At 38.1% G+C, this 25,040-nt stretch overlaps 2 protein-coding genes across 3 annotated transcripts in view; one reads left to right on the plus strand and one right to left on the minus strand.

Moving 5' to 3' along the window:
• LOC129268173 (uncharacterized) overlaps positions 1-18,224 on the plus strand; it is a 208,368-nt gene extending 190,144 nt beyond the window's left edge. For both annotated transcript variants that reach the window (XM_064104858.1, XM_064104859.1), the window contains exon 48: positions 17,314-18,224. In XM_064104858.1, the coding sequence (XP_063960928.1) occupies positions 17,314-17,405 (92 nt within the window). In that variant the 3' untranslated portion in view covers positions 17,406-18,224. The remainder of the gene's footprint in view (positions 1-17,313) is intronic.
• A 2,569-nt stretch (positions 18,225-20,793) lies between these two features.
• LOC129267613 (uncharacterized) overlaps positions 20,794-25,040 on the minus strand; it is a 53,185-nt gene continuing 48,938 nt past the window's right edge. Inside the window, exon 40 of the mRNA XM_064104860.1 lies at positions 20,794-24,763. Coding sequence (XP_063960930.1) covers positions 24,728-24,763 — 36 coding nt within the window. The 3' untranslated portion in view covers positions 20,794-24,727. The remainder of the gene's footprint in view (positions 24,764-25,040) is intronic.

A 25,040-nucleotide genomic window follows, 5' to 3' on the forward strand; every position in this document is an offset into this window, starting at 1 on the left:
CATTCATATCTTAATACGGTATAGATCCTGACATTTTCTTTGTCTCCCTCTATCAGAAGACAGAAATACAGGAATGACAAAAATATTTTTGGGGTTTGTTCTTTCTTTATTCCTTTCTCTCTTCAGTATATCGTGGTACGTTAAATACCGTACCACCCGTACTGGTTCTCACGCACCTGCCTCAAAGAACTTGGTACACATAAATGTATAATGTTATTTTTTTAATTATATTTTTTCGTCAAGAATCGCGCTTAGAAAAAGATCGAAAGCGTAAACCCTGAACTAAACCGCCCTGAATAATTGTAGATGTAAATATAGGGGCGGAACCAGCATGGTCCAATTTCGCAATTCCATATTTTCGGCGTATGTCATAATCATGTAGGCCCGCGGGATGCGTATCTTACAAAAACAGTCATATGCGCGAAGCGAGAGCTAAAATACATTTTGTACTCTCCTCCCCTTTTTCTTCTTTATCATCATCATCATCATCTTATCATTATTATTATTTTTCTTATCCCCTTCTCCTACTTTTCCTTATCCCTTTCCTTCTAACATTTTTGTTTTGTTTTTGTTTTGTCCCGGCATTAGTTTGTCTCCCTGGATCGGATCCGCCCATGCATGTGTGAATTGGAAACAACGCCTTTCGGATACTAAAGCATTGGCCGATTTAAAATATTCGTGTCCCCCCCCCCCGGGATTCTTTCCTGATTTTTCAATTGCCGGTCTGCTTGCTTGAAAGCTGAATTGTTTTGTTTATCTATCAATAGTAACATGTTAGCAGAAATTTGATATAAAACGCAAATATTTTTTTGCAACACCCAAAAGCATGAGAAGAAAATGCAAGCAAACTGTACAACGAGCCTGTTTGGAAACTGTGCGATCCCTCATATTCAGGTTGAATAAAAGTAATTGGTGTTTTTGGATTGGCCCCTGGAAAAGTAAACTAAGTAAAGTAAATAAAATTTGGAGTAGATAAACTCTGTCAATTTGTTGTTTTATAAGATGATGCCTGTTCTATTTTCAGGTTGTCGGAGAGAGAAATGTTAAAATATTCCTCTGATCGGTCGAGCGTTTTTTTTTTCTTTCAGCCAAAACCTGATTTTGGACAAAGTGAACCCCTACTAAATATTATACAGACTTTATATTCATTTCTGTTATAACTCAAATGTTAAAAGATATCCTCTATGATATTCACGAGTTCATGTCAAGATGATTTTCAATTCATTTCTGCTGAAAGTTTATCAATCCTACAATTCTTGTTACGACACATTTTGGTAAATTACCAAAATGTGCAATTTACCAAAATATTCCATACATTTATTGGTAATTGAACGTGTTGGTAATTTACCGAAATGTCCATGATATTGACAGCACACATCGACTAAACCCATTTGGTTTACCATTACTATTGTCTAATCTCGAGTTGGTCTAAGGTCTAAATCATGTAAATGGTTCAATACCCACTGCATCCAATGAAAATGTCATCTAATGCTGTTTAGTCCAATATCATTTCTTTCAATAGCCATTTCGTCCAATAACCACTCTGTCTAAGAGCAAAGTCACTTCGTATAAGATTCACTTTGTCCAAAAGCCACTTCGTCTAAGAGCCATTTTCTTCAATAGCCACTTTGCAATAAGCAAATATTAATTTAAAAGAAAACCGCGCAATATTCACAACAAACGAGAACAACAATTAAAGCTCTAAAAAACATTAAATATCTAATAAACATTGCTCTGCTTTGGTTTATATTTCAATATTAGATAGCCAAAACGGATAACCAAGCGTGAATGGTCCATAGCGCGCGGGAGCTCGTCACGTGATATGATCAAAATCTGTATATTTTCGCAGCCGGTCACTTTCAATGAATTGGCCTATATTTTTTTCTACGTGTATGGCGCGCTCTCGTGCAATAGATAGTGGAGACTTTTAGGAGCAGTGAACGTGAACGACGTAGCAGTCCTCTGATCGTTCGAGTGAACGTCGTCGTCTGCCCTTGTTCACTACAGATGCGAATACTTTAGATTTCACTCGAATTGTACGTGTACGTACGTCCACTTGAAACAGCGCGATAACCAGCGGGTAATGACACACTGCCCGACCCGGAAGATCTGGCGCACCATCGCCTGGCGACCCGGTCGGGTGATGCGAAGGTGCAACTTGTGCACACGTGCCCTTTCACTTGCTTTGATTCCTTTTTACTCGAGTTAGGATATATATCGATATAAATTTTGGAGGTCAGAAAGCAATTCCAATTATGATAAACATAATGCATCGAACAACTTACATTTATTCTGTGAAAAGTCACTGAAAACTGTGTTTCAAAAAGGAAAGGTTGATCTTCATGCTGGGCTTGAACGGTCAAAATGACGTCACTCACGTCCACGTCCACTATGATTTAGGAGAACCGCAACATGGATGTGGCGAGGTTCTCGATTCTGATAGTGGACGTGTGTGAGGACCTGAGGCATATGGAACGCCAAAAAATAACGTCATCTCGTACCAGTCCACTATGTGGACGTACATTTCTAAAAGTGCTCAATGATAATGATGATGACGATAATAATAATAATAATAATAATAGTAATAATAATATAATATAATAATAAGCAGTTCTTAGAGGCGCATAATAGGCCTACCATATAAATAGTTTCTTTGCGTGTAGAAGAATTATTGTTTTTATAAGGCTATTACATGACTGTGTTTTTTAAAGAGATTATGTCTTTAGCACAGATTTGAATCTGTTGAAATTTGTTATTGATCTTATATTATGAGTAAGATTGTTCCATAATTTTGGTGCCATTTCCCCAAAAGCCCTATTAACAATAGTCTTGGACTTACTCGTATTTCAGAAAGAAGATCCGTTGATTGTGAACGAGGATTTTGACTGGGTTGATATTTCTGAATTAAACCACAGGCGTTACGACGAATAACACAGGGGGAACATCTTCGCCATTCAAGGCTTATTATAGATCTAACAAATATTGACTGAGGGGGTGTGTAAATAACGTTCTTTGAACCGCATGAAGGATTTACATTTTCCCCCATGATAATATTTTCCATCAGAACCCGTCGGGAAAATATCAATCCAGCTCTCCAAAGAATGTTTATATTGCACACCTCATAAGTCAATATCAGGGTCATAAAATACACCTCCTAACATAGTGAAAAAAAATCAAACGAAGCAAATAAAATAACGTAATCTTCAATATTCGATTACATTCATTGGATAACTCTTAAAAAAACACAAATAAAACGTAAAAGGAATGGGAGAAATCAAAGATAGACATAAATTTAGTTTTGTCTTTAAAAATGATAAGAGTTAAACCTCTGTTATGCAGATGTTCATATTCATACTCATATTGTCAAATTCGCAAAATCATGAGACTTGGTTTTCTTGGTTTCATATTACTTTATGGACTAATTTTACATGATGTTAAATTCATAAAGGAGAATAAATTGCAACACAGAAAAAAGTAATTATCAGATTATAGAAAACTGTGCATAAGCTGAGTGTGTCGCAGAGACGATTATCAAAATCAGGCTAATAAATCGCTTTTTGTGTCTAAATAGTGGTTGTTCATCTTATATTTTTTCTCTCTGATCATCATTGTGTACATTTTTGTTATAGCCCAGTAGAAATTCCGGCAGCTGAGAGGTTTCGGCACACAGTCCGAAATTCAAAGATATTAACCCTGATAGTTTTTCTTTGATGCTTTCTAACAATCTTAAAACACTTGTGGACACTAGCGTACCTACGGGGGGGGGGGGGGCAGAGGGGGCACTCTGCCCCCCCCCTGACGAGCCACAACCCATACAAAAGACATATACCTGCCCCCCCTGACGAGCTTAAAATACCTTTTTTGCCCCCCCCCCTGACGAACTTGAAGACCTTTAATGCCCCCCCCCCTGAAGAGCCTCAAGACCTTTTTTTTTTTTTTTTTTTTTTTTTTTTTTTTTTTTGCTTGTCAAATTATTTTCTGGTACGAAAACCTAAATTTTTTTATTGAAGACCTTTTTTTTTTTTTTTTTTTTGCTTGTCAAATTATTTTCTGGTACGAAAACCTAAATTTTTTTATTGAAGCCTTTTTATTTTTTTTTTTTTTGCTTGTCAATTTTTTTTGCTTGTCAAATTTTTTGGCGGCCGATTTTGCCTCCCCTGTGGAAAATCCTAGGTACGCCACTGCTTGTGGACAGTGGTAACGTTAATGCTCTCTTGCAGGATTATACTACGGCAGTTAAGGAATGTCTTGACAAGCATGCACCTCAGAAATCGTGTGTGCAGTCCATTCGTATCCGCAATCCTTGGATAAATGCAGATGTTCTCTCTGCACGTAGGTCGAGGCGGCAAGCTGAAAGAAGATGGAAGAAACATCGAACAGATGATAACCATGCACTATATGTTGCAGCAAATAAACTTGTCAATGATGCAATAATACAAGCTAAAAAAGCAAATTTTAGATGATGGACTCACTGATGCTGATGCTAAAACTGTCTTCTCCACTTATAATAGTCTTCTCAACAGGGACAAGAAACTATTACAAGTAAGAATTGTTCTCCTGTGTTCTTGGTAACAAGATTCAGAGAACTCTTTGTTGAGAAAATTGTTAGGATTCGTGAGAGCCTAGACAGTACCAATAACCAGGAACTTGATCAATGCCCTCAGAGTGACAATACATGCTCTTTCTCTGCCTTTGATGTTATCTCTGAAGAAAATTTAAAGATTATCATCACTAAAATGTCTAATGTTTCTTGCTCGTTGGACGTTGAACCAACGTGGCATTTACAGAAATATGTTATATATCACATCTCGGCTCTCACCAAGGTGGTCAATGCCTCTTTGTAATCAGGAGTTTTTCCAGTAGCATGTCATCAGGCCTTAATCACACATGTGCTTAAGAAAACTACACTAGATTATCAAGATCTGAAAAATTATAGACCTGTCAGTAATCTAAGTTATGTAGTTAAAGTTATTGAGAAAGCTGCAGCGTCTCAATTGGTTGAATACCTCACCACTAACAACTTATATGATCCTATGCAATCATCCTATCGAATCAATTTTAGTACTGAAACTGCTCTTCTAAAGTTTCAAAATGACACATTATCTCATTTCGACCAACGAAAGGCGGTTTTTCTTGTGCTTCTGGATTAGAGTGCAGCCTTTGACACGGTTAACCACAAGATCTTGGTAAAACGACTTGAATCAAGTTTCAAGGTGTCAAATGTTGCTCAACAATGGATGCACTCATATCTCACTGGCTGGACATCCCGTGTTAAAATATCAGAGCAAGATTCAGCTCCTTGGACTTGCGAATACGGTGTCCCCCAATGGTCTGTTATGGGCCATATACTCGTCAATCTTTATATCACTCCTGTCTCAACTATCATTCGTAAGCACAATCTTTTCTATCTTATTTATGCTTTTGGCATTAAATCTCACTTAGATGACCATAGAGTTACTGAAGTCAGTAAAGCAGCCATAGTAGCTGATGAATGTGAGGTCACACATAAAGGTAGTGGAGATAGACCTCCTTTCAAGAATTATTGGAAGAAGAAAGGTAAAGGGTCATTTGAATCCCACATTAAACCTGGTGAGGGAAAATATGCAAGCAAGGACAAAGACACTCATAAGAATCAGGCTAGTGGGGGCTGCGCAGTCTTCGATGGTGCCAGGGGATTTGGCTCTTCATCCGGAGAGTTCAGATAATGCCAAAGTCTTAATTCAAGGTATTGGCCCAAATTTCATGTCGGTTCCTTTGCATAAGGTCGACTTAAAGTGTGACCTAGTCAGTGGTCCTGTGACTGTTGGTGTAGTTCCAGAATTACCAATGGAAGGTGTTGATTTCTTGTTAGGTAACGACTTGGCTGGAAATAGAGTTGTTGCATCTCCAGTGGTTTCGGAGAAGCCGGTTGATGTAGCTGAGACTAAATTGTTGCAGGAAGATTTTCCAGGGATTTTCCCGGATTGTGTTGTTACTAGGTCTCAGACTCGTAGAGCTGAAAAGGATGATGCGGAATCTGCTGATGTAGAGGAGAGTGCAGATGTCTGGTTAGCTGAAACCTTTTTCAAGGATTTGAATGGGGATAGTGTTGAAGGCTCTGTTGCTAACAATGATAGTTTGTTTAGTAAACCCTCCCTTGTACAGGCACAACAGGCAGACCCAGAATTGAAAAGCTTGTCACAGAAAGCATGTTCTGAGGCTGAGGCTGATAAGGTTCCTGAGTGCTTTTATGTCAAAGATGACATTTTGATGAGGAAATGGAGACCTCCCCAGAGACCAGCTGATGAAAATTGGTGTATAATTCACCAGGTAGTACGTAGTTCCTCCCTGTTACCGCACAGATATTCAGAAAATGGCTTATGAGTTACCTATGGGAGGTCGTGTTGGTATTCGGAAGGCAGAAGATATAATTATGAGGCATTTCTATTGGCCTAAGAGGCTAAGATGCACAAGGATGTGGTGCATTTCTATAAGACATGTCATACATGTCAGATTATTGGTAAGGCACAGCCTTCTATCAAGCCTGCTCCATTGATACCCATTCCTGCATTTGATGAACCTTTTACGAGGGTTCTTGTTGATTGTGTTGGACCCTTACCCAGAACAAGGTCGGGTCACAGATTTCTCGTGACGATTATGGACTTGTCTACACGTTTTCCAGAGGCGATACCCTTGAGGAGTATCACCGCAAAGACAGTGGTACAGGCGTTAGTGCAGTTTTTCACTCGGTATGGTCTGCCTAAGGAAATTCAGTCTGACCAAGGGTCAAAATTCATTTCAGGAATATATCAGCAAGTTATGAAGGAGTTGAGAATAAAGCAGATCAAGTCTTCTGCCTATCACCCATAGTCCAAAGGAGCGTTAGAACGCTATCATCAGACCCTGAAGACCATGATTAGGGCTTATTGTGAAGACTATCCCGATGACTGGGATAAAGGGATCTCATTCCTACTGTTTGCTACTTATGAGTCCACGGGTTTCAGTCCATTTGAATTGGTCTATGGTCATGAGGTTAGGGGTCCCCTAAAGCTTATAAAATAATAATAATAATAATAATAGTACATTTCTTAAATACGCATAACACCTACATGTACAGGTCTCTATGCGCGAGTGACTAAATCAAACATTCTGAAAGAGGTGGGTTTTTAATTGAACTTTGAATTTCTCAAGCTGGGTAATATTTCTTATTGTCGGTGGTAGAGAATTCCATAGTGCTGGTGCAGCTTTCTGGAAAGCCCGATCCCCATATGATTTGGTCTTGACGGTAATTTCAGAGAGAAGATTTTGTGAGCCAGAACGGAGATTACGCTTGGGTTTATGAATCTGGACAAGTTCTTGAAGATAAGCAGGGGCAATACCATGAATACATTTGAATGTTAATATGAGAAGTTTATATTTGATCCTTGATCGAATGGGTAGCCAGTGAAGGTCAGATAAGATAGGGGTGATGTGTTCAAATTTTCCTTTTCGAGTTATAAGTCTTGCAGCAGAATTTTGGATGTGTTGCAATTTATCAAGAAGCGATTCCTGTATTCCGAATAGTAAACTATTATTATTATCTAAGTGACTTAAGATGAAGGCATGTACTAACTTTTCTGTTGTTTTCCTATCAAGATATTTTCTCATTTTCCCAATTTTGTGTAACCCAATTGCAGCAGCCCTACAAATATTGTTAACATGGGATTTCATTCCTAATTCATTCTCGACAATTACCCCTAGATTCCGTGCCTTGGAGACTGGCTGAATGATAGAACCAGCAACATTGAGAGTTGAGACATCATATGAGTTTCTGTGACGAGATGTTATGTGCAAGATCTCAGTTTTCTCAGAATTCAACTTCAAACTATTCGTAATTGACCATTTCATAATTCCATCTAAACACGACTCTATCCTAGGGATAATTGAACTACGGTCCCTATCTGAGAACATCATATATAACTGGGTATCATCTGCATATACAATTCTATTCATACCTTGCTCCTCAATAATGGATTCTAGAAAAGCAGTATACATTATATAACACAACGGTCCCATTACAGAACCCTGAGGTACACCATCTGACAACGAAACTGGTGCAGATGACACACAATCAATTACTACACTCTGAGAACGATTTCTAATATATGAGTTGAACCAATTCAATGCTAGACCTGAAAAACCATATCTAGAGGACAGACAGGATAGTAAAACATCATGATTAATACAGTCAAAAGCAGAAGAGTAATCAAGCAATACAAGAAGTGCTTCCTTGCCCTTATCAGCCGTTAGTAGGAGGTCGTTGTAGATACGAAGCATAGCCGTTTCAACACTATGGTCCTTTCTATAAGCTGATTGCGTTTTGCCATACAGATCATTGGATGAGAGATAAGCATGAACCTGCTTAGCACATGCCCGCTCAATTATCTTACCAATGAACTTTAGTTTAGCTATCGGCCTGTAGTTTTTCAGCACCTCAGGATCTAGTCCAGGTTTTTTCAAAAGAGGATTGACATTTGCCTGTTTAAGCGAATCTGGAAAGTGACCATTTCTGAATGACAGATTGATGATTCGAGCAATCACAGGAGACAATTCGTCCACACATTTCTTGACAAGCCATGTCGGTAGAGGGTCCATCTCAAAGAGAGGTTTATGGTTCAGGATGATGATGTAAACCTTCTAGACTATGCGTCAAAGTTTAGAGAAAGGCTCTCAAAAGCTTGTGATGTGGCTAAGGAACACTTGAAAGTGTCGCAGGGAAAAATGAAAGCTCAAGCTGACAAAAATGCAAAAGAGCGAAGTTTCAAGCCTGGAGACAAAGTGTTAGTGTTGTTGCCTTTGCAAGGTGAGCCCTTGAAAGCTAGGTTTAGTGGTCCCTACATAGTAAAAAAAAATTGAATGATGTCAACTATGTGATCAGTACCCCTGATCGAAGAAAGTCTCAAAGGGTTTGTCATGTAAACATGTTGAAAGAATACTTTGAGCGAGAGGCTAGTCAGCCAATAGGTATAACGCAGGTCAAAGAAGACTATAGTCTAGGTGATTGGTGAAAAAAATGTTCAGAAAATGGTACAAGCATAAAAATGGGCACAAAGGTAGAGTAAGTTATTCTAAACATTTTTAGCAGGGGGTGCCAACGTGAGTTCACCAAACATAGCAACGGTTGCTAGGTAACATATTTACCTTAGTAAGTGAGCTTAATTGGGCTTGAGTTACATTTTCACAGGCGATATGTCATACAAATTTTAATCTAAAGCATGTTCCTTTGTATCACAATAGTTTTGATCCATTTACTCATAACAACGGTTGCTAAGTGACCCTCTTCCGTAGCAACAAATTCTTTGTCTTAGTTCTTATCATTATAATTTACTCAGAATAGCTCAGAAATTAAATCTGGCCCATATAGATTCCTCATGTGATGAATGTTTCCATAGGTAGACAAAATGAGCACCATAGCAACCGTTGCTAAGTAACATTTTCCACAGTAACCAATTATTATAGGGTATCTTTTTTATGATTATAATTTCTATGAATCGCATCTTTTTTATTAGCGCATTAATACATTAATCACAACAACCCAAGAACAATTATACCATGTACACAAGCGCATGCGAAGTACCGGTTGGTAATATGTTTTCTGTAACAACCAATGGTCGAAGGCCGTAAGGTAAGATCATTGATGTGTGTAAATCACAGATGTACTAATAGATGCTTAACAAATAAAACCTTGCACAACTTCCAAAGACGATGTCTTCGGGTTCCATATTATTGGTATAATAATATCTATTGCATGTGAAAAGAATCTCACCCATATTTATCCATTTGGAAACCATATTTATTCTAGATTAATTTAAACATTATGTAAAATATCGACCCAAGGAAATAATTCCACTATATCAACATTTAGCAAGAGGTCACTCTTGTAGAAGAAGGGTTACAAGAGCTCCCCGGGAGGTCATGGGCAATTACAACCTTAATATGTCTGATCTTGGAGAGATTAAAGAATGACCACCAGAAATTGATTGAGTCAACTAAGTTTAGAATTATTTCAAACACCAAGAACTTGCCAGAAGTTAATTTTCAATTGAGTGCTTGAATACCACTTTATCCCTTGCTAACAGTAGTCGGCCTCTTGAAAGCCAACACACTTTGCCTTGGTTTACACACTCTCTTCCGTAGCCTCCGATGAAGATCATATTAGTTCTCCATGCCGTTCCCAAACCGGATGCCACGGGCAGGAGTTCATTTTGACCGGGCGTTTTGACTTAGATCAATCCTGCGCAGCTGCGGGATCTATCATGACGTAAAAGATCTGTTAGAATCGATTGGGACCATTCAGTGCCATTCCTTGCCTGCTGGCCTGGTTCCTGCAGCTACATGATCTATCATGACTTCTGCAGAAGTTGATTTGGACCTGTTAGTTCAGATTCCATGGTGTTTTGACCTGGAACAATCCTGCAGCTCCACGTACGATATATCATGACGTGACAGATCTTGCTAGAGTTGATTTGGACCCGTCAGTTCCGTTTCTATATATATATGGGCATGCTGGCCTGGATTCTGGAGCTAAATGACTTGATCTTGCTGAAGTGGATTTGGACCTGTCCGTTCTTTTTCAGGTGTTTTGACATGGAACAATCCTGCAGCTCTAGGATTTGTCATCACGTGAAAGATTTTGCAACTGTTGATTTGGACCAGCAAGTTCTGTTTTCAGGCGTGCTGGCCTGGATCCTGCAGCTCGGGGATCTATCATGACCTGAAAGCTTGTGCAGAAGTTGATTTGGACTTGTCCGTTATTTTTCTAGGTGTTTTGACCTGGATCAATCCTGCAGCTCCAGGACTTAGCATCACTTGAAAATCTGTTAGATTCGATTTAAACCATTTCATTTCCGTTTCCAGGCATGTCGGTATGGATCCTGCAGCTACATGATCCATTGTGACTTCTGCAGAAGTTGATTTGGACCTGTCAGTTCCTATTCCAAGTGTTTTGACCTGGATTAGTTATGTAGCTCTGGGATCTATCATGACGTGAAAGATCTTACTAGAGTTGATTTGGACCTGTCAGTTCCGTTTTTAGGCGTGTTGGCCTGGATCCTGCAGCTATGTAATTGATCTAACATGACTCGATCCTGCAGAAGTTGATTTGGACCTGTTTCCAGGTGTTTTGACCTGGAACAATCATGCAGCTCCAGGATCCATGACTTGAAAGCTCTCGCAGAAGTTTACTTGACCTGTTAGTTCCAATTGCATGTATTTTGGCCAGGATCCTGCAGCTTCAAGATCGATCATCACTTGATAGATCTATGCGCATCTGACTTTCTCACCTACGTATGTAAATCACTTGTGATATCAGGTTTGCTGGACGCTATCCATACTTGGCCACAGAACAGTAGCATTAAGTTCTGATATGCTTCTTCCTTCCATATACCTCCAATACTTCTTGGCATGTCCAACTCAGATGGAAATGATTCTGCTGATGGCACTACCACCTTGTCTTGCAATATAATTTCCTTATGGACAGAAATGTTTCTTACACCTTGATTGATGAACAATTAATTGTCCCACCGAAGAGGATGATGACTGTAACTTTGTTGATGTATTCCTCTGTTGCCTCTGATATTCTTTGTCGAGCATACTGCATGCTTCACAGTAGTCTTGCATTCCCGTATTAATGATTAACCCAGTCTTAACTTATATTTTGGAATAAATATATGCCCTACTTTGAGAAGGCATGTGCGACAAATAAAATGTACGTTCGACTAATTCGCTAGAATTGTACCCAAGCTATTGGAAACTTACAGTGTAAATATTTTCCTTCATCATCTAGAAACTATTGCAAAATATCATGTAAATTATATAAATGACTCAAGTGCTTAGCATTATGATCAAATAAAAGAGATACATACAGTGGCAATTGCTTCTAGTAAACTTGGGATTATAATAATTTTTTTTAAAGATGCTCAAATATAATGGGCAAGAATGATGAATGAAGTCATTTCAAGCAGGTTGCAAAGCTCTGTACCAACACCTTTACATTGCTTTCCATTTTCCAACCATACTTTTTGATGACCTGCTACAACATACAATATCTTGCATTTTACCGCTTCATCTTCATTACTTGATATGTGATTGTAAATCTGGCGCTTAGAAGTCAAAATATAGTTTTTAAAATGAAGATAACACCCCCAAAATGGTGGTTGCTAGAGTAAATAAGTTACCTAGCAACTGTTGCTATACGAAGAGAGATCAGGTTGGCACCCCCTGTTAAAAATGTTTAGCACTGTTTACTCTACCTGTCAGCCAAATTTCATGCTTGTACCATAATCTGAACAATTCTTGCTATTTTTTGCACCGATCATCCAGACTACTAGAAACATGTAAATGTACATGAAGAAGAATGCTATGGAAAAACAGATAATGAATTGTCTTATACAGATGTATCTAAGAACGAACCATGTGGTGTAAAGTTGTCTAACTCAGAGATGTTAGGAAATATGGATGAGGCATTAAAACACCTGCCTGAAGATCAGAGATGATATATCTGACCTGTTTGAGAATATGAGAATGTATGTAAAGACAAACCAGGTCGTACACCTTTAACTGTACATGATGTAGACGTAGGTGATGTAAGACCTATCAAACAGAATCCTTATAGGCTCAATCCAAGCAAGTTGGAAATGGTGAATAAGGAAATACAGTTTATGTTATATGATGACATAATCGAACCGAGTCAGAGTAGTTGGAGTTCCCCTATTGTAATGGTTCCAAAGCCAGACGGCTCTCAGAGATTTAAATTCAATGAAATATCTCGCCAAAAACTTTGATTATTCCATATGACTCAACGTTATCACTTGATGTTATAACTTGAGTTTGTATTTTGAGCTGTGGCTTAATTTAAACTCTGGTCTTAAATTATGGTTGGGCTATGGGAAGCTAACAGTGGCATTTCTATAACAGGACAGGATCACTTGATTAGCTCATTTGACACTAAAGTCATTTAATGATTTCAGGAAATAACTAAAAAAACATTTTCACCAATAATGCATGAGGTAAGAGCAAAGTAAACATAAGAAATAATTAATTTAAACAAACTCACATTTTCAGCTTCTAAAACTTTTAGTGCTTAGTTAGACCATGGTCAAATTTAAACCAGGTTTAATACATGCCTTTGTGTTTATGGTGGGATGTTGCGCTAATTCTTGGACAATTACCTTGAAGTGTCTTCTTGATTTCCTGTAATCATATTATACCATCTCAGTTCGTGGATTGACCTTTTCTTTACAGGTTTTTACATGGAATGACGAAGATGGTCGTTTTGATATGATGTGGACGTTACCTGTTGTCGCGCCTGGAGACGTTGATGTTTTCATTGAAGGAAATTTTTTGTACATGTGTGTTGTGCAGGAATACCACTCAATTGACCTATTCAGATATGAAGGTAGGCCGTTTCCCTAAATCAACCATTCTCACCCACACACCCTCAAAGCTCAACGTCACCATCGTCCACATTATCACTATTACACTTGCCTGCAAAATTTATAGCTACCCTCACAAACAAATTCACAGTAACCACACTCACCCACATTCTCTTCCTCATTCTCAATTTCACACCCACAAAACTCACGATCACACCGCATCCATATCATCACCTTAATACTCGCCCACAAACCTTACAGTTACCCTCACCCATAAACCTCGCAGTCATCTTCACCCATATTCTTGTCTTTATTCTCGCCCTCACTCACACTCACAAAGCTCAGTCAACCTCTTCCATATTATCATGTTAACACTCACCCACAAACCTTTAAGTCACCCTCACACACAAACCTCAGTCATCTCACCCACATTCTTGTCCTCATTCTCACACCCACAAAGCTCACAGCCACATGCATCCACATACAGGTGTATCATATTTACACTCACCCACAAACCTCAGCCACTCCCGTCCTCATTTACAACCTCACTCACACCCACAAACCTTAGTCACCCTTATACACAAACCTCTTAGTCAACCTCACCCACATTCTCATTCTCCCTTTACCCTCATTCTCGTCCTCAAACACCCTCACTCACTCCCTCAAAGCCAACAGTAACCCTCATCAATATTAGCACCGTAATACTCACCCACAAACCTTATAGTCACCCTCACACATAAACCTCACAGTCACCTTCACCCACCTCACTCAGATTCTCGTCCTCATTCTCGACCTCTCACCCACAAAGCTTGCAGTCACCCTCATCCACATTATTACCTTTACACTCACACACAAACTTCAGTCACCTTCACCCACCTCACTCAAATTCTCGTCCTCATTCTCAATCTCACACTCACAAAGCATACAGTCACCCACACATTCATTATCACCTTAATACCCACCCACATCCTCTTCCTCATTCTCATTCTCACACTCACAAAGCTTACAGTCACCCACACCTTCATTATCACCTTAATACCCACCCTCATTCTCTTCCTCATTCTCAATCTCACACTCACAAAGCTTACAGTCACCCACACCTTCATTATCACCTAAATACCCACCCTCATTCTCTTCCTCATTCTCAATCTCACACTCACAAAGCATACAGTCACCCACACCTTCATTATCACCTTAATACCCACCCTCATTCTCTTCCTCATTCTCAATCTCACACTCACAAAGCTTACAGTCACCCACACCTTCATTATCACCTTAATACTCACCCACATTCCTTTCCTCTTCCTCATTCTCACACTCACAAAGCATACAGTCACCCACACCTTCATTATCACCCTCATACTCACCCACATTCTCTTCCTCATTCTCAATCTCACACTCACAAAGCTTACAGTCACCAACACCTTCATTATCACCCTAATACTCACCCACATTCTCTTCCTCATTCTCACACTCACAAAGCACTTTCACATTCCTCCACATTATCCCCTTTACACTCACCAACTTTTTCATCCTCATTATCATTCTCACACTCATGAACCTCAGTCGGCCTCATCCACATTATCACCTCTACACTCACCTGCAAACTTTATAGTTACCCTCACACATAAACCTAACCAAGTTTTTATCCTCATTCTCACAGTCACCCTCATCCACATTATCACCTATACACTCACCCACAAACATAGTTGCCTTCACCCACAAATGTTGGGCACCCTCACCCATATTCATTTCCTCTTTTTCACATTTACACACAAAGCTCAGTCACCTGAATCCACACAAAGCTCAGTCACCTGAATCCACATATCACCTTAACACTCACCCACAAACTTTATAGTTACCCGGCCCTCACACACAAACCTCAAGCACCATCACCCACATTTTCATCCCCACTCTCATTCTCACACCCACAAAGCTTGCAGTCACCCTCATCCAAATTATCACCTTAACACTCACCCACAAACATTATAGTTAACCTCACACACAAATGTCAGGAACCCTCACCCACATTCCTGTCCTCTTTCTCACCTTCACACAAACGCAAAGCTCACACTTACCTGAATCCACACATCACCTCTACACCCACCCACACACTTTATAGTTACCCTCACACACAAACCTCAAGCACCCTCACCCACATTCTCACCCTCTCACATTCACCCTGCCCCACACACTCACACTCATCCTCATTCTACACCTTACTCTCACTCACAAACCTCACAGTCACCCTGAACCACCTACTCGCCATACTCTCATCACCCACAAACATCTGCACCCTCACCCACACTCCTTTGCAGGGTCCCCTGGTATAACAGTACTGTAATTGAGTATAAGGTACCCTGTTTAATTAATGCAAAATAAATCAAATCGGTACATAAATGGAACTGAATTCACATCATATATTGCAGGTTCTGCTGGTTTTGTCAAGTTCTACGAGATCCCCCACCATGGCGTCCGATCGGTAGAGATCATCAGTCTGCAGGACAAGGAGTACCGTGCTTCTGAGGATATTGAGTATGAACAACTCTTCATAGCCGTGGCTGTCGACCCATTCCCGAAACATGACATCTATTCAAGGCTTCTAAAGATCGTCAACATTGGTAGGTTTTGACACTTTGATTGTGTGTGTGTTTGTGTGTGGGGGGGGGGGGGGGCTGTGGCTCTAAATTAAGCCCCATCCCATGGCACTGTTGCATAGAAGTTACTACTATGGGCACTTTCACTTCCAGTGGTAACTTGCATGGAATCCTTGAATTTGATTGGCTGTTGAGAATTGTTACCATGGTAGTTACCATTGAAAGCCAAGGTTACCATAAGAGTAACTTTTATGCAACATATTTTGAAAATTTTATATTGACAATTTGTTTTTTGGGGCAATTTTCAGTTTAACTTTTGTTTAACTTGGCTGTTTTCACAAATGTTATTACAATTAATGAAAAAAAAAAAAGAAAAAAAAATGCTTTTTAAAAGGTAAAAGATGATGATTTGTTGAAATGATAGTGTCAAATGCAAACTATGTTGAAAGATCAACCAATACCGAAGACAAAATATCAGGCCTTCACTATTTCGTGGGCAAGGTTGCTTTTCCATCATGTCGTTAGGGCATATATCTGTATTACAACACAGATGGCTAAAAAAAAAAGGACAACAAATCTGCATGGCCAATGGGAAAGGCATTGAGGTCAGTAAACAGTGCCTCAACTGCCATGGCAGACCTGCCAACCAGTACGTTTTAGGCATATTAAGTACGTTTTTGCAACCAAAATACGGCAGTACGTTTTTCTTTAAAAAGTACGTTTAAAAAAAAAAAAAATCGTAATCTATTGAGAAAAATCATCTCTATATGTCTCTATTTCATAAAATGTACACAAATATGGTTATTAGATCAATGTAATTTCAGGTAACTTTTTTTAAAATAATTTTGTTAAAACCAGGGTGAAGATACACATGTTTCAATGTTTTTTTTTCATCTGCAAGAGCAGTGCGCATTTTAGATTGCATGCAGCTTGAGCGCCGCGATGAGCGAGTGCGCCAAGCATTTTATTATGAAATACACTTTTTTTTGGAAAATAGTTTTTTTTTTCACAGAATACAGTTTTTCATTCCCAGAGGTTGGCAGGTCTGCCATGGCCTTTGATAGCCTGGGATGAATTGATGTAATATTGAATACATTGAGATCTGTCATATTCTAGAAAGGCATTTTCAGAGAGGCATTATAAAACCCACCTCTTTTATAGTTGGTAGTTTTTAAAATTATATAATTCCAGACAAGCAATTCATTGTAAGCGATTCGGGCCTAATTGGGTAATTGCAGTATAAGTACTCATAAAAATTAGAATAATCATATAAATATAATAATATGTATAACAATAATGATAATAATAATATATTATTGTTTCAGGTGGATCTGTTCACGTGGAAACATGGGAAGACATGTGTGACAGTGGACTGAAAGACTCGACAAGGATGAATACACCGGAACCTACCTGCTAGCACCTGATTGATACACTGGAACCTCCCTGTTAACACCAGATTTATACATGTGGACAAGTGTCCTAGCATTGGATAGATACCAAACAAACACTGGAAATTAGATGTTAGCACCTGATTGCATATGATTATTGCACTTGGAGTGGACTGATATACAGTGCAATTGCTAGCACTGGATTCATTGGAGCACATCCGATAACACCTGATTGATACAGTATACTTGGCTGCACCGAATTAACTCCTAATCTTGTTTGGTACACTAGACCATAACTGCAAGCACCAAATGTATACACCCTATGGGGCTGGATTGACACAGCAAAGCCTACGGTGTTAGCACCAGATTGATATAGCAGTTAATAGGCTTAATAGGGAACCTGATATTTACACCACTCATCACAAGGCAGGACACTAGATTGATGATGAGCAAGTTTACACCTACAAATACTCAAGATAAACACCCTATTACAGCATCGGCTTGATTAAGCTAGTAGATAAACCAGGGTGGACACCATACTAAACACATTACGTTGTTACCACAGTAGTCTCTTAGAACCAAAATCTCTTTTAAGCACTTGATGGACTCGACCAATAATGCAACCATTAAAAAGTAATGTAAAATGTTATGTTCGCAGAGCCCATATTACCTTTTTTTAATTGAGATTGAAGCTTTTTTCACACTTACATATGGATGTTAGCTTTTTTCTAATGTTGTGTTTAACACAAAGAGGCAAGAATTAATTTAAAACATTTTAGTGGCCTGTGTTTGTGAAATCGAGCCACTCTAAAAATAAACCATTAATAAAGATACTATTCTGTCATATCACCTCTTGTTTTGTGTACATTTGTAGCAGCGTCTTGATTGATATAGTTTTAGCAGGAACTTAGTTTTTCACAAAGTAGGCATGTATATTTCTTTAAGTGGCATATCTATTGTATTGTATTGTATTTATTCACAGTAAAACTTGCAATCAGTCATGACCGACTGCTTTTCAGCAAGTTTGTGAACATTAAAAAACGTAAAAGTGAGACAAAAATATTTTAAAGTATTACAGTAACACCTTAAAAAAACATACATGATTTACATATTAAAATGAAAAACAATGATAAGTAAGACTACATAAAACCGAAGTGCGAAGAGAATTTTTAGAAATTCCATAGCCCCCCCCCCCCTCTCTCGGCAGATGAGTTAGAAGTCGATGGAATTAACTGATTTCATGAATAAAGAGAACTGATTCAGTTGACAGGCATTACCTGGTAAGGAATTAAATAATTGAATAGCTATATAGAAACTGCCGTCCCTTATAAATTTGTATAGAGTTGGTAGTAATGGAATGAGCCAAAAATTTATTCTAATTTTGTGATAGATTTTGGCATAACGTTAAACACATATTTTACCCATTTCCTTTCCTTTTCTTGATGGTGGAACTTTATGGGGGGGGGGGGCGGAGTCCCCAAGTCCATCCACAACTGTACGCTAGTGCTCGGTGGCAAGGAGGCACCTGTCCCTGGTGTCTCAGTCATTTGGGTGCATGAAAGGGGAGCAAATAGAAAGTGGCAGAAAACAGACTTGAAAGTGTTTTCTGATAACATCAAAATTAATAATAATAATAGCTATATTTATAAAGCGCTTTTTGCCTGAGGATACAAAGCGCTGCTATTACTACCCCGGCTTTAGCTCGAGCTACCATCACCAGCGCTCGGTGCATTCAAGGAAATAATCATGCCGGGTACCCATTCACCTCACCTGGGTCAAATGCAGCACAGTGTGGATAAATTTCTTGCTGAAGGAAAACACACCATGGCTAGGATTCGAACCCACAATCCTCTGAAAGGCGAGAGTCAGAACCACTAGACCACGACGCGCCCACATACCACAATTAAACCACAGAGTTTGATAATCAATGGAAGGAGGCCTAGTCTGCTGGGCAAACCCTTCACTCAAGTTACGGGTCTGAATGTACAGCCTACTCATGCCTTGTGTACTGAAGGCCCTCTCGCTCAGGAATTGAAACAGCAAGTTTTGTATGTGCTAGTCTTTGCTTGGAGACACACTTGTTGATCATAGTTTCAATCAGTGTCAGTGCCTGCAGGAGGCCCGCCTTTTATTTTCCTCTGGGTGATCACTCTTGGGGTCATTATACTGTAATGGAACCTCTAAAGCAGGGTTGGGCTCAATTATAAGGTAATTTATCAATTATGTAATTACATTTTTTGAGTAATTGAAATTTTGAAAGGGAAAGTAATTGTAATTGAAAAATAATGTAACTGACTTCATTTACTGTCAATTACATTCAATTACTTTACAATAAACTTAATTTATGATTTAATTTCATGACCTTTTTCAGCATCAAAAGAGTTAATAGGCAGAATCTGTGCTCTTTAACATAATTATACTTTATGTTAAAATAGGTTGTGCTAGTACATACAGAGTATAGATTGATTTCATTTTTGACTTTTATAGAAAGTAATTGAAATTGTAATTGACAAAAGTAATTTTTAATTGAAAAAAATGTAATTTTATTGAAAAGTAATTGTAATTGAACATTTCTTCAATAACGTAATTGTAATTGAAGAAAGTAATAGATCCCAATCCTACTCTCTAGTCAATTTACTTTTGCCACGCATTTTCTGAGATCCATGTATCTGACCAAAATATTTTTATTATGTGAAAGTGCATGTGTAGATCAAGGTATATCTGTTTAATTTGCAAACAACTGCATCAAATATCTAAAGATACATCCTAACAAGCCTTTAGGTTTTTTTTTTTTTTTTTGGGGGGGGGGGGCAACAGAAGTCAAATTTCCAAATATCTAAACAGGGATTGCGTGTCCTAATACCTCAGACATATTTCCTCTATGGCGGCCCTACGGCGAGTAGATAACAGATCGTTTTAACATTTTGTGTTCCTGCTTTACTAAAGTGGTTTGAATAACAAGGAAAAAATACGACTGTTTTCGACTCGCTGTACGGCTGACGTAGGGGAAATGGGACCGAGGTATCAAGACTCAACCCTAAAATGTAAGAATTGAATATTGAATCATAGGGGAAATGGGACTGAGGTATCAAGACTCAACCTTAGAATGTAAGAATTGAATCATAGGGGAAATGGGACTGAGGTATCGAGACTCGACCCTAAAATGTAAGAATTGAATATCGAATCGTAGGGGAAATGTGACTGAGGTATCAAGATTCAACCCTAAAATGTAAGAATTGAATCGTAGGGGAAATGTGACTGAGGTATCAAGACTCAACCCTAAAATGTAAGAATTGAATATCCAATCTTTACATTGAGGGCTGGAAGTTTTCAATGAAGCTCGGATAAAATCATCTATTTTGAATACAAAGTTTATTTTCTTGAATAAAAAAAGACGAAATAGAGCAGCTGACAAAAATTGCAATTAAAGTTTATATTGGCATTATATATACAGTATCATTGTTGAGGTTGAAATAACTTAATGTGTCATAAAGTCCCTTATATTTTTGACAGGTATTATGATAAACACTTACTGTTGATAAGTTCAAACACGTACAAATGATATATATATTATAAATAACTAAAATAGATGCTGGTATCAGGTGCTGCGGAATTCGATTAATAACCAAACAAATTAGATACTGATGTGATAGCTGAAAAATCGATTTGCAGTTGTAAAATACAGTGCGTCCCACAAAAAAGGAAACCCGTTTTCAGAGATAGATTTCACAATTATTTGATACTCGTAGCAAGAGTGGAATCTCATCTCGAATTTGAAACCAACAGTTAAGCACATCGTTCATGCATGGCACATTACAAACAATAAATATTGAGGCATATCAGAACCGATTTTCGCATAAACCCCGGGGGGGCCACTTACATTGACGAGTGGATACCATGCGCGACCAAAAAAACACGTAAAAAGGATGTCTTTTTCACGATAGGGCACGTTACGTACGTAACGTGATAAGGGTTTCAAAAACACAAAAATAATGAAAATAGGGTATCTATTTCGCTAGGACAATTACGTGTTTAGGGTCGAATTTGCGGGGATGATAAAACAAAATTAAAATGTTTTATAAAGGATGTCCATTTTGCCCCAACACTTCGTGTTTAGAGTCCGATTTTCGCGAGATGTTGAAGATGGGGTCGTACTAAACCAAATAAGGTAAAGCCGACGACCGAAGGACCCGTAACAATAAAACATTCCTGTACTTGTTTAGGGGTTCATTTCAGGTAATATTTGCCAAGAGTATCTTTTTGTTTCCAATACTTGTTAAGGGTAGGGTTTCACACGCCAATACTTGTTAAGGGGTGCATTTTCAGAATATGGAAATTACGTGTTTAGGGTGCTTTTCGAGACCCCATGGTCGCGCATGGTATCCACTCGTGAATGGAACTGGCCCCCCCGGGGCATAAACTCACGTGTGGAGCTGAAGCCACTCTTATTTCAGGGATCAGCGAGATAATCTTAACAAAGAATACAAAACAAATGCTAATGAGTCAATCGTCAATTAAGCACGGTCATCGTATCTCGAACCAACCTTGTCCCATTTTTATGCACAACCTGGTTGAAACATTAAAATTTCAAACTCGTCTTGCTCATTAATGCGTGTGAAGTGTTCGTCTCATGTCAGGTATCAAAATAAAGAGGAATACTTGAATTAGAAGACTATGTAAATGAAATATCATAATTTATTTGCCTTTGAAGAAAAATGACATGGGAATCCCGGTTTCCTTTCTTCTTGGACGCACTGTATAATAGGCATATCTTTAAAAAAATAAGAGATTGGAAATTTCATCAAATCACGTTTGATAAATAAAAAAACAAAACAAAATAAATACCGATATGATAGCCATTAAATTCGAGTGCCAGCTCGAATTACCAATTTAACTGAAAGCATATCTTGAAAGAAAATATAGATTACACATTATATCGATTAACATTTCATTAATTACAAAACTACTACTAAGCAAAACAAAAAGACACTGGTATGATAGCTCATAAATTCGATTTGTAGATTAGTATCTACCTTAACAGGAAATTGAGTGAAATTCAAGATGGATCGGGAATGATACCGGGTCTTGTCATTGGGTATTTCATGTTCGGTGTTTACCTTTTGGTTTTGGTGTAACATCAAAGCCGAAAATACACCCGGTCCTGGGATGAATAGCAATCAAGCGATTGTGGTAATATTTGTGAAAAATCTGATCGGGTGTAAAGGCTCCGAAAGGCAATTAAAATTATGCTCCTAACAACAACACCGAGCTTTTAATCACCCATTTCTAAACTTTGGACCCATTTCATGAAGAGTTGCAACTACACTGACTTTGCAATTATGGCAACTAACACGGTAACATCACTCGACAGTCAATAAAAAATCAAGGTTTTCAAGGTAATCCCCATAATGGCAAAGTTACGATGGTTGTAACTCTTTATGAAACATGCCCTGGGCCCCGTTTCATAAAGACTTGAAATAATAACAAATGCGCAATTTCAAATTTATCACCAGCCAATCAGATTCAATGATTTATGTAGCTTTTAAATGTTATTGCAAATTTGTTATTGGAACAAGTTTTATGAAACGGGTCCCACTGGACTTCTGCAAAGTTGATGACAGACTGAGTAAAGCTGATTGGAGTTCTACCAGGTAACGAAACTTGTGCAGGTTGTCAATAGTTGTCTGCAAGCCTGTCCAATGCCATAAACCCTTGCAACTGAGGACTCAAAACGTTTTGATTTATGTAAAGTTACAAGCACGAGGAAGAAATGAGCTACCATAAAAATGATTTAAAGCAGAGGCTGAATGGCACAATCATTTTCAAACAAATAAAAGAGTACAATCTATGAAAAACCTATATAGAACGATTTTTTTTTATCCACATGATCAGGGGCCCGTATCACAAAACTTCGCACTGATCGTGGAACTTTTTTTCTACAATTGATTCCATTGGCTACAATTTACAATCAATCAATCAAAAAATTCAAGCGTACGATTAATTGCTAACCTTTGTGTTACGGGTCCCTGACATAGGCGGCGGAAGTGGGGGGGGTGGGGGCGGGGGGACAGGTCCCCCCTAAATTTGAGGTGGGGGGCGGTCCCCCTAAATTTTTAGCTGATAACCTTTTTTTTTTGGCTTGTCAAATTTTTTTTTACATGTGTTCATCACAAAATTTCAGGTGGACCCCCCTTAAATTTTTGGGCTTCCGCCGCCAATGGACCCTGATCTACCACTTCTAAAAGAATGGAGATAATCTAATTAAACAAAATTGAGTACAGTCTTTATTCAATTTCACAGCATGATCATGAAAGTTCTTCTGCTTTGGTAGGGGATATTGAAAATCTGAACTTTGAGGTTAAAGATGTCTAAAATGTCAATATCGGGGTAAATTTTTCTACTGTGTGGTGATCAATAGTTTATTATTTTCAAAGACCTTGCAGCATAATATTATAATGACACTAAATTAATTAGATACGCTCGAAAGTCACATCATAATTTTTTATTTCATATTCTCCATACGATTACAGGATCAACATCTACATGACCGACTAAAACGGGTCAGCAATCGATACTTAAGTTGAAGAAGCAATATCAATAAAATCCCACTGAAGTGAGATGATAAATTAATAATTTATCTTATCAAAATGCAATTCCTAATATGACTAGTTTTACGATCAACTACAAATTAAATTTGTAAAATTTGTAAAGAGTCTAAAGTTCACTTCTCAAGATTTTGATAATAAGATGTTATAAAATTATTACAGTCAAATATTTCATTACATCTACACAAGCACCGCCATAATAAATAAAAAAATGCTTCCTAGTTTCTGTTATCTCATACCAGCATTCCAACATGTTGTTTCACGAAGAGTTTAAATATTTGTTCACTAGATCAACCTATTTCTGCTACTTTTTACATGTACCATCATAAGAGATTAAACACGAGTACGCCTTTCAAATAACTTTTTTTTCAACGAAGATTAAAATTAAATATAATGTTAGCACATTTTGCACTCTGTGTATTGTTTAGTACGTTCAAAATAATGCAATACATATTATCATATGTGTTTACATATACAAAATAATCCATAATATAGACAATACACCAAAAATACATATTTTTACAAATCAATGATGAGAGCATTATTTTCATTCTTTAGTAAGATAAACGTTAATTACTGAACGCAGAAGACCGCCATCGTGAGCGGTTAAGCTTGAAATTGATGGCGGCAGTATTAAGACCAACAGCTAGGTACATAGTTAAGGAACCTCACTGTTGGATTGAATCTCCTTTGAAGAAGGTTCCCTTTGAATCTTCAAAGAGATGATCCAAAGTCTGCAGATATCTTTAGTAGTAGATCGGGTTTCGTTCAATATAACCCTCCTAAGGGGCAAGAAAAAAAGATGAAGCATGGAGTAAAAGGAAATTGTGAAAATGAATTAAAAAGGGGCATATGAACACGACTATAAGGAAGAGATTTTAACCAAATGGTAAAGACGAACTGGTGATTATACGAAGTGATGATTGGACCAAATGGTTGTTAGACGAAATGTTGATGAACAGAATGGCATAAGACTCAGTTGACATACTTGAAGGTAAGATGAAAATCTTTTTCATTTTTTTTTATGACATCACAAATTAAAAAAATAAAATACATGTA

This window comes from Lytechinus pictus, chromosome 9, assembly GCF_037042905.1.
Source record: "Lytechinus pictus isolate F3 Inbred chromosome 9, Lp3.0, whole genome shotgun sequence".
NCBI classification, from domain to species: domain Eukaryota; kingdom Metazoa; phylum Echinodermata; class Echinoidea; order Temnopleuroida; family Toxopneustidae; genus Lytechinus; species Lytechinus pictus.